At 32.8% G+C, this 11,565-nt stretch overlaps 1 protein-coding gene across 1 annotated transcript; it reads right to left on the reverse strand.

Moving 5' to 3' along the window:
- Positions 1-2,359: 2,359 nt before the first annotated feature.
- LOC139520861 (cornifelin homolog B-like) lies at positions 2,360-9,773 on the reverse strand. The gene is made up of 4 exons (XM_071313870.1): positions 9,724-9,773; positions 5,937-6,057; positions 4,576-4,715; positions 2,360-2,624 (listed from the first exon to the last, which is right to left on the reverse strand). The coding sequence occupies exons 2-4, from the start codon at positions 6,055-6,057 to the stop codon at positions 2,529-2,531; spliced, it is 357 nt and encodes a 118-aa protein (XP_071169971.1). The 5' UTR covers positions 9,724-9,773; the 3' UTR covers positions 2,360-2,528.
- Positions 9,774-11,565: the final 1,792 nt, after the last annotated feature.

Below are 11,565 nucleotides of genomic sequence, written 5' to 3' on the forward strand. Positions count from 1 at the left end.
TATTTAGTCTCAAATTGTTTTAAGAAGAGGTGGTGTGAGTACCAATGAGACAATTATCAATCCAAGTCATAATTTTTAAAAGTTAATTGCATGATTTTTTTAATTATTATTGGCTTTGAACTAGCTCCTCTCAGATCTGTACGGAGTGTCTCTGTTTGTTGTGTTGATGTATAAATACCCTGCTACGTCCTGTCTGTGTTTTTGTGAGATGTTTTGTTTGTTAGAAACAAAACGTATATTACAATTTTGTGATATTACGATAAACAAATTAAATACATAAATACGATTTGAAGTCTGACATAACAGATCAAGATAATGAATCATCTTTACAAATAACAAAATCTGATAAGAAGAGCATCCAATCCCACTGCTTAACATTGACACGCCAGTCATAAAGAATAACTGGAATAAAATTCGAATACAATCTACAACAAACATAAAGACATGTTTGATGCAAGCTACTGCAAACAAATAAATCCGACATGTGATGAGGTCAGAAAGACTATTTTGTCACAAGCATGATTACTTTCTATACTTGATAGCTACAGAGTCCGCCCTATACCAGTAGTTTTGCTTATGATTTCAAAATTTATGTTGAATTGGTGACCCTCTGCTGTTGTTTTTTATTTGGTCGGGTTGTTGTCTCTTTGACACATTCCCCATTTCCATTCTCAATTTTATAATCTATACTCGGAGCGGAAAAGTTCTGTCAGCAAGAACTGAAAAACATATGTCAAAATACATCATGGCCTTAATTATCCGAAGATGTTATATCATTAGTTATTGAAAATTTTTTACAAAATAAAACAATTTTTAGCAGTATACGTAATAATCAAAGTAAATAAGATATATGGACTAATCGGACGATTTGTTCGCTTTTATTGCTAATAATTATCGTTCAAACTTCTTCTCATTAAAATCAGGAGAATAAAAATAATTTGAAAACTTTTAAAACTTTACAAACTATTAATTGATTTTTTGAAGATCAACAGCATTCTTCTTGTTGACTGGGCATCATTAAATAAGACTTAAATGAGAACATTTTCATCATCCTCAGTTCACTTTTCCAATCTGAACAAAGCGGAAAGAATAATATAAAAATACATAAATTGGGACACGAGAAAAAGTTGATGTCCCCTCTTACATATAACGTTATAAAGGGAAGGTATTACCAATGTTATTTCAACATGATCGGGCGGAGCTTACGTTTTAATTTGCATGAGGACAGTCGATTTGAAAATGTGTGTGATTACGATGATCGCCGTTATAGTTATTACTAATTTCTAATCACCTATCATTGACCTCAAAGGAATTTACAAAAGAATGACTGGACAATGCATTGATGAGTTTATCCTAAAACACCTATCTATAGATGGACTGGTTTATTATGATCGATCATGAGCAAACTGGATAAACTCCGCCCAGTCAAGTGAAATAAATTGAGTAAAAATATATTCACTGGAGGTTATGTTGTATTCGGGGACTGAGTTGTGTTAACATTCAAATTATTGTATCCCAAATATGTCAAGACTGAGGTTTTCAGTTCGAATCCCGCTCGTAGTGGGTGAGCTCGACTTTAAACTTAATTGATTAGGATTGTCAGTTTCCTAAGAAGGTCGGGCACTCTGGCATTCCCTTACAATAAAAACTGACCGCCATTGAATAGCCAATAGTGCTGAAAATGGATAAACATCATTCAATCAATGCATTTTAATGCTACAGACTTTGACCTCTTGATCGAATTTATGTGTGTGTGTGTGTGTGTGTTTGTTTGTTTGTTTGTTTGTGTGGATCCAGGCATTCATGAATATTGAAATGTAATTATACAACCAAAACATGATAAAAAAAAATCCAGCAATATCAAAGTTATCTTAAGATATTAGCTCTTTTATGTGTATGCCATATGGATAAGGAACATCAAGTTCCTATAAAAATTTTCTCTCGAACCCACCACTAGGTATAATTTCAATCGGTAATTCTGCTTCTTTCTATTCTGTGCAGGGGTCTTTTTGGAGCATCATTGCATTATCGGAGCTCTGTTTATTGAAAAACTTGTCATTGAGATTGTGGCATGACCACTTTAGTATTGTGTCAATTGAAGAAACGGCTTTCTATCTCTCCTGTCCATTGAGGCGTTTTCGGACTGAATGATTTACCTCAGTAACACATTGTAGGTCACAGACACATGCTAAATTTTAAATGGCACATAAGATTTTTTTTGGAACACATTATAAATCATCGAATAGTTTCTATCGATGAATTGTGAAATAAAACCTTTTTAATAGGTCGGTCGAATGGATATATTCTTAATTTTGATGAATAATACAAGAAAATAGAAAAGTCAAAACAAAACAAAATATTAAAAATGAAATATATATATATGCCTTCAATCACAAAAAGATTGAATAAGATTTATAATAAACATGTTTGAAGAGCAGTATAAGCTCTTATGAGTCTAAAATGTTATCAAAATACGATTTTTGTCTATATGTTGTTTCAATGTTATCATTTGAATTTATCTGTATTGATTATGGAATGCCCATATTGTCAAGTTCTCTAGACATCTGACAAATTGCACATGGACCACAAAACTGCATCACGAGACAGTCATTGCACACAGTACCCTGAAATTAAAAAAAAAATAATGTACTGATGGAATAACTAGTAAGTAATTCACTGCCAAAAAAAACCGCATTTACATTATTCACAGGCAATCGTTGAATCATATGATAAAAAGATCATAACATATCATTTTTTAATATTAGATGTAGTATCAGCTTCCGATAATAATATACCTCAAAAACAGTTCGAGTAAGACATGGCTCTGTACTTATACATCCATTTTTCTGTGATAATTTTTACATTTTTATCTTTCAATTTTGCTAATATGCTTTGTCTATATGACTTTTTTATGTTTGTTACCTGTACCAAGTCGGATATATGACAGTTGGTATGCAGTGGTTCATTATTTTTGATAACTTTTTACAGAAAGAAACATGCCGACTTTTTGGCAAATAGTGAAGGATTTTCTTTGATACGGACAGCTATCCAAAGCAAACAAGTCCGGTTAGATATTTTGAAATTGCTTGAAAGATAGGATCTTGGAGTTGTTGCACTGCCCCTAACATTTATTGCACATGTAGACCATAGCGTGGGTTTTTAAACGATATTGACTCGTTGTAAATAGTTTTGGAAATGATATTGACGCTATGTTACTATTTTTGGAAATGATATTAACGCTATGCTACTATTTTTGGAAATGATATTAACGCTATGTTACTGTTTTTGGAAATGATATTAAGGCTATGTTACTATTTTAGTAAGCTGGTGTCAATATCCTTTCTTTATATAGCAACGTCGAGTCAATATGTCAAAACAATGAAAAAATACAAAATATATTTTTGAAACACATGACCAAATAAACCAATGAGAATCAAGAAAAATTAAACAATACTTAATATTTCAATATATATATATATATATATATTTTGATAAATAAAAAGTCCTTGGTACAGAAAATATAATTTAAAAGTAAAAAACACAAAAAATCACATCATAAATCGAACATTGTTTCTGTTAGCGCTTTCACCGCATCTCCAGCGGTTCATAAGATGTGGACCGAAGATAAAATTCCGCGTGAAGCCAAGGAACAATATTTTATTGAACTTTATAAGCCCACACTAAATAGGAAGTGAAATTCGGTCCGTTAATAAAATTCCGTAAGATATATACAACTACCGCATGACGTTACTATAACGTAACGTCACAAGTCGTTACTATAACGTAACGTCACAAGTCGTTACTATTAACGATAACAATTCTGTCTGATGAACCGCTGGAGATGCGGTGAAAGCGCTAACAGAAACAATGTTCGATTTATGATGTGATTTTTTGTGTTTTTTACTTTTAAATTATATATATATATATATATAGGTCGTGTGGTCTAGCGCGACGGCTGCAGTGCAGGCGATTTGGTGTCATGATATCACAGTAGCATGGGTTCGAATCCCGGCGAGGGAAGAACCAAAAATTTGCGAAAGCAAATTTACAGATCTAACATTGTTGGGTTGATGTTTAGACGAGTTGTATATATATATGTTTAGACGAGTTGTATATATATATATATATATATATATATATACAACTCGTCTAAACATCAACCCAACAATGTTATATCTGTAAATTTGCTTTCGCAAATTTTTGGTTCTTCCCTCGCCGGGATTCGAACCCATGCTACTGTGATATCGTGACACCAAATCGCCTGCACTGCAGCCGTCCCGCTAGACCACACGACCACCTGGGCTCTCAAAAAAAGAGCTTTCGCTGGCCGTGTGTTACCTTTCCTCGTCAGTTTTAATCTAGCGGCGTACTACAGTACATGATATATAAGACATGAAGATGTTATTGTTATATATAAATTTTCCCCCTAACAGAAGATCTGGAAACTTTGTTTTAAACCATGATTTTATAGTTCTTCAAGTGAAAATAATCCAGAATGTATCGTCCAATGAATTTCTATCCCATTAAATATCAGAATTAAACAATTAAACATGACAGGCAACTAAAAATTCTCACCTGAATTCCACCAAGTGTTCTGATTCTAGATCTCATGGTAATAGACCCACCAGGCACACAAAATGGCATACAAGCACAATCACCTTGTCTGCCTGATAGATTACATGTCATGCATGGCAAACAGAACCACGATATAATACCTGTAAAATAATAACAAAATGGCATTCAAGCACAATAAACAAATCTGCCTGATATATTACATGTCATGCAGGGCAAATAGAACCACGATATAATACCTGCAACCTAAAAAAAACAATTCTGACAATTCTGCTGTATATCTATGTTTCCCTAGATCTGCTTATTTGCATGACAAAAGAAATTCCTTACTTCGAAGCATGTTTGTGTTTCGGTTTCGGTTTATATATATATTCGGACAATTGTTTTCTGTGTTGAACATGATTTTAAAGTATGTTAATACGTATCGTTACGTGCTATGCCTATCACATACTAAATGTGTGTTTCATAATGTTGTATTTATAATATGGAAAGAAAAATATGAATTGAATGTGTATATAACGCTTCATCAAGAAAACAGATGAATGAAAACCGAATCACTAGAAGAAGTTTTTTTCATAAAGTCTGAAAGAGCCCTAGTTGTATAATAATTTCTAAACAGGAAAAGGTATGTTATAAACCATATGAGAACCGTTAAAAAGTTAAATTACAAAAATACACAAACCCCAAGGAACATTCAAATCGCAAAGTCCCTTATCAAAGGGTAAATCAAAAGTTCAAACCCATCAAACAAATGGAAAAAAGTAAAATCGCAAAAATAATGAACTCCGAGTAAAATAAAGTCGGAAAGTCCCTAATCACATGGCAAAATAAAATGACAAAACACATTAAAAAACGAATGGACAACAACTGTCGTATTCCTGACTTGGTACAAGCATTTTCTCATGTAGAAAATAGAAAAGTAAATCTCGTTTTGTAGCTAGCTAGCACTACCTCTCAATTGTATGACAGTCCATAAATTTTTATTATATTGATAACAATAATGTGTTAACAAGACAAACTGACATAATAGGTCAAAATATCAAAAACATGTTGTATCATGCAGCAGTAAACATTGAGTTATAATATTAATCACTATAAAAACAAAACATTATCTTATGGTACAGTGTATTTATACAAAAATCAAGATTGTATTGATTTTATTATTCTGTTTAAATGTGTTCCGATGTTATCATTATTCTAGTATCTTGCTTTCGCCACTTTTGGTCTCGAGTATACATCAGTTACAAGGCTGTCATTAAAAATATTTTTGCAATTCTTCAATTTATCATTGTACTTTCAAACAAATATTTTAAAATACATATACGAATTTGTTATAAGACTTTGTACATTAACGTTTTTCTTACATGTTTTTATATCTGTGAAACAGTCAAAAATACCAGTGGACCAGTTTCGATGACCATGAACTGTTGAGACAAGCAAGCTCCCAGGCTGGGGTTGCGGTTGTGTGGTAATTGGTGCTGCCATCTGTTAAAAAAGAATCAATCTATACACAAACGGGATATCAAACCACAACAATCAATTCGTAAAACTTTTTAAAAGTCGGATTTGGACAACATTTTTTGTCATGTACATGCAATCCGTTGATAATCTAAAGTAATATCGAATCCATTCATGGCAATCAATTCGTTTACCTACGGGACTATCAGCCCACGACAAGAAATCCACCAATCTAAAGGAATATCGAACATCAGCCCACGACAAGAAATCCACCAATCTAAAGGAATATCGAACACTTATGTCATTGACTATCATACAACTACAAGCAAACCTACTATCTAACGGAACATAGAAAGCACGGTACTCAATCCGTTAACGTAGTGGACTGTCAGACAACGACAAGCAAACCGTTAATCTAGCGGAACATAGAAGTACGGCAAGCAATTCGTCAACCAAGTAGCAATCATTCCGTTTATCAGTGTATAATCGGACCCCGACAATCGATTCTTGTTCATAAAAACAGAATGGTCAACTAAAATCTTCTTGAAGGGAAATATGACAGTTTATTAGAAATCACTTCAATTCGGTCATTTATTATGCAACTGTGATCACAGACTTGTTATTTTATTCGTAATAGGAAGTCTCTACACAGACGCTTCTCTAGGAAAAAATAAAAAGAGGATAACTGGTTATCAATTACCTTTACCTTTCGCTATATAAATGATGACCATTTCACAGAATGATTCTAAGTTTAGTTACTATGTACGCTACATATATCCCAATGAACTGAAAATAAATGGCTACCACATATACAGCTAGTAAGTTTGCCTAATATCTAGACTCACTCCTTTACAAAATGCTTCTCCAGAGTAAAGTGTACGTTTTCTATCTTGATGTCCTGGGTCATAGGTTACTACCTATAGGGAAGCTTTTACACCATGTCTTTCAAGTGGTGAATTTGAGAGGATTCTTTCAAAAATTTTCAAGGATTAACAGGTTTCAGCAAATACGAATCTTAACAGTAAATACGTATAAAAAGATAGTAATACCACAATTTCCCTAAAATAAAAGCGTGTACTTTGTGTATAACAAAGTATGGGGTCGACCATTTATTGTATTTAAAGATTACTTAATAAGCACTTCATATATCTACCGGAAATAAGTAAGAAAATTTCAGTTTAAACACTTTATCATATGAATCGTAACTGATACATGTGACACATCAAACATGAGCATATCATCTCAGTATAGAAGACAGACGTCTGATTAAAAACAAGAAAAGGATGAAACGAAACAAATGTCGTTAATTTTATAAAAATCTACAACAAAAATAGCAAAGATGTGTTGTTTATATATAGACAGTTGTAGGAATGTCTTCAATGTAGAACTTAATAAGACGGTTACAAAAAATGGAGTTAAGCATCCTTATCCTCCCTGAGTATCTGAGACCACTCCTGGATTTGGTAGAGTTCGTCTTTCTCGGTCATTGGTTTTCTATGTTGTGTTATGTGTACTGTTGATTGTCTTTTAGTCAATTTTTTGTTTACATTGGATTTGTCGGTTTGTTTTTGACTTTTGAGTTTCAATATACAATAACCATATGCGTAGTTTCATTTCTAATGTCTCTTCAGGAATGATAGAACCAAACAATGTGAAAATTCGAAGTTTAATAAAAAACATTTAAGTGCTGATCAAACCAAAACAAACCAAAAATTATATATGAACCCGATAAAGAATTAGAGCTATGCATGAGTGAGATGCATTACTTTATTTTGGATGATATACCAAAAATAAAATAACAATCAGTTGCAATAAACAAAATCCGTATGGGCATGCCCATACCGGTGTTTTGGCTAATGGGCTGTTGATACCATCAGAATCTAAAAGTCCAACAGCAGAGGTATAGACCAAATGGCAAGAATTGAACGTATCATAGATTTCAGGCTTGACATTAAGTATCACATTAACGGTACCAATTTCAATGTACCAGATGCACGTTTCGATTATTATAGTCTCTTCAGTGATGTTCGAGACAAACATATATGGATACAAAGTTGGATACAAACGTTATCAAATAAAAGCTTTTTAATATAAAGGGAAGTATTTATTACAAAAACTAGCGTCCTCTTCGGTGATCGATATATAGTTCTTTGGTCTAATTTTCAAGGTCCATTAATGGATAGTTCTACTTAAATTGTTAATGCATGCATAAGTATATGTTCTAGTAAGATATTATGCCATTCAAAGTAAGCAAAATGGAGAGGTGAACTGAAAAGTTTTCATTTTTTTCAGTTGTGAAAAATGTCAAAACTCTTGTTGTACGTACTTAAAAGGATAACCTTAAAACGAAAAGAATAACAAACATTATCTTAAACTAAATGATTGTACTTGACCTATAATATACCAACCATATTTATTTAGAATCTTGTGATACACTCTATATCTAAACAGATAAATAGACTTAGAAAATGTGTTAAATATTCATATGTTTTTAAATTTACGCACGGGGCGGGATTTAATGTTAATCAAGGACGTTTTTAGAAGAGATTTATAAGAATTAGAATCGGAATGACAAAATCAAGTTATTACATTTTTCCCTGTTACTGTCATGCCAGCTCCAGACCCCAATTAAACTGATTGAAAGATTATGTCTTCATCATATGAATATCAAACACAATCCCGCCCGTTAGGTGTTTAATAGCATACCATCATAAAAGATATGAGAAGAACATAACCTGTATCATGCCAATAAATGGTTTTAGAATAAAGTGTTTTTAACGATCCGTTTGTTTGATAAAAGAGGGACGAAAGATACCAGACAGGGACAGTAAAACTCATAAATCGAGGGACGAAAGATACCAGAGGGACAGTCAAACTCATAAATCGAGGGACGACAGTTACCAGAGGGACAATCAAACTCATAAATCGAGGGACGAAAGATACCAGAGGGACAGTCAAACTCATAAATTGACAACAAACTGACAACGTTTGATTTGGTCCGTTTTTATGGACTTTTCATTGGATTTTTTTAATTTACGTTTGACCTGATATTTTTGTTTTACTTTTTAATTTACATCTCATACATATCTCAGCGAACTTGAGATAAAGCATACTTCAATAACCTGAATAAGAAATTATAATTACCGGAAACTGTTAAACCACTTAAATTACAGATATAGATTAACGAACAATGTGTACCATTTCTCAATTGCGCCATTAATTCACTTGAAAGACTGATTCAAGACTGTCAAGCACGGTTGTGGCAAAATAACAACTACAAGTTAGTACTTAGTTACTGTATTATTAAAAACAATAGACCAGAAAGAAAGTCATAAATTTTGTACTTCTTCCACATTCACAGGGAAAACAAATTTCAGTAAATACCCGTATAACAAAACTTAAAAAAAGGAATTGTTAAAAAAAGTTTCATTGCTTTGGCAACTTTTTTATATACATATATTTTATACATTTTACATCCCAAACGTTTGGTCTAGTCCAACTGGTGACAGTTATAGAAGAAACTAAAAATCACGTGTCCCTCTAACCCCACCCCTTTCCGATATCGCCAGATATATTGTTAAATACGGAAAATAAACGAACATGTAAAATAAACCTAATAGAGGCATTGATTTACAGAGAAAATTATCCTTAACATTAAATTATACAAAAGTATAAAAATACACACCTTCTTACTTGGTTATCCTCTTGAGACTTGTCAATTAATGTTTTTGTTATACAATCAACCTTTTATACATAGTTATCAAATTATGTGAAGTGGAGAAGGCCTTTGAAGGGAACCTTGAAACTTAATGTAAATTCAATTTCCACATTATAAAAATATCAAGTATTCTTAACATAAAACGTACATGTATATCAAATCGACATTTGTCGTTGGTATTTCATGTAATATTTCGTAACCAATAAGACAGCGATATCTTGAAAATGTGCCATTCTTGTAGGGCCTCAACCAAATGAAATTTACCATGATACGTCACAACAGAGAAATACTTGTCCCAGCAGAATTGTATCCTATCAAATTAACAGATACTATAAATAAAGATTGTTAAACTATAAATAAAGATGATTAGGTTTACATAGGACAACTTTGCTTGTCATATTTTGCCTATTTGTTTAGTCCGAGATTATTCTGACGTCCAACGACTGTTTTGTCAGACAAGCACGGTCCCAATTTGTCTAGCAAACCAGCCGTTGGACGTCAAAGTAATATCTGACTACAAGTAGGTTACAAGCTAAAATAAATATAACATTTTTGAAAACGTGAACTTAAAATGATATCCTCTCTTTTTGACAGTTACATTCAAAGGGTAAAAGTTGATTTGAACCATATTCTGAATCAATTATATTGAGAATAAAATTGAGAATGGAAATGGTGAATGTGCCAAAGAGACAACAAACCGACCATAGAAAAAAACAACAGCAGAAGGTCACCAACAGGTCTTCAATGTAGCGAGAAATTCCCGCACCCGGAGGCGTCCTTCAACTGACCCCTAAACAAATATATACTAGTTCAGTGATAATGGACGCCATACTAATTTCCAAATTGTACACAAGAAACTAAAATTAAAATAATACAAGACTAACAAAGACCAGAGGCTCCTGACTTGGGACAGGCGCAAAAATGCGGCGGGGTTAAACATGTTTGTGAGATCTCAACCCTCCCCCCATACCTCTAGCCAATGTAGAAAAGTAAACGCATAACAATACGTACATTAAAATTCAGTTCAAGAGAAGTCCGAGTCTGATGTCAGAAGATGTAACCAAAGAAAATAAACAAAATGACAATAATACATAAATAACATCAGACTACTAGCAGTTAACTGACATGCCAGCTCCAGACTTCAATTAAACTGACTGAAAGATTATGATTTCATCATATGAACATCAGGCACAATCCTTCCCGTTAGGGGTTTAGTATCATACCATCATAACATATATGAGAAGAACATAACCCGTGTCATGCCAACAACTGGTTTTTGAATAAATGTGTTTAGATCCGATGCAAAGACCCTATAAGTGAATCAATATTAACGCCAAAATATGCAATCCTCAATGACCTGACAACAGTATCGTAACTATATCCCTTCTTAATAAGTCTATTCAAAGGTTTTGTTAGTTTTTGAGGTGAATACTGACACCTTTGTTCTTTATAAAGAATATTTCCATAAAAAATTGGATGTGAAATACCTGAACGTATAAGAAGTCTGCATGTTGAGCTATATTTACGAATGATGTCCTTATACCGATGATAAAATTTAGTAAATGTTTTGACTAGTTTGTGATATCGAAAACCCTGGTGTAATAATTTTTCAGTAATACATAAATTTCTCTCGTTAAAATCTAAAACATTGTTACATACACGAGCGAATTGTACAAGTTGAGATATATAAACACCGTAAGATGGTGAAAAGGGAACGTCACCATCTAAAAATGGATAATTAACGATAGGAAATGAAAAATCATCTCTTTTATCATAAATTTTAGTATTCAGCTTTTACAAACATATTACAAGTATGC

Source organism: Mytilus edulis, chromosome 4 (assembly GCF_963676685.1).
Source record: "Mytilus edulis chromosome 4, xbMytEdul2.2, whole genome shotgun sequence".
NCBI lineage: Eukaryota > Metazoa > Mollusca > Bivalvia > Mytilida > Mytilidae > Mytilus > Mytilus edulis.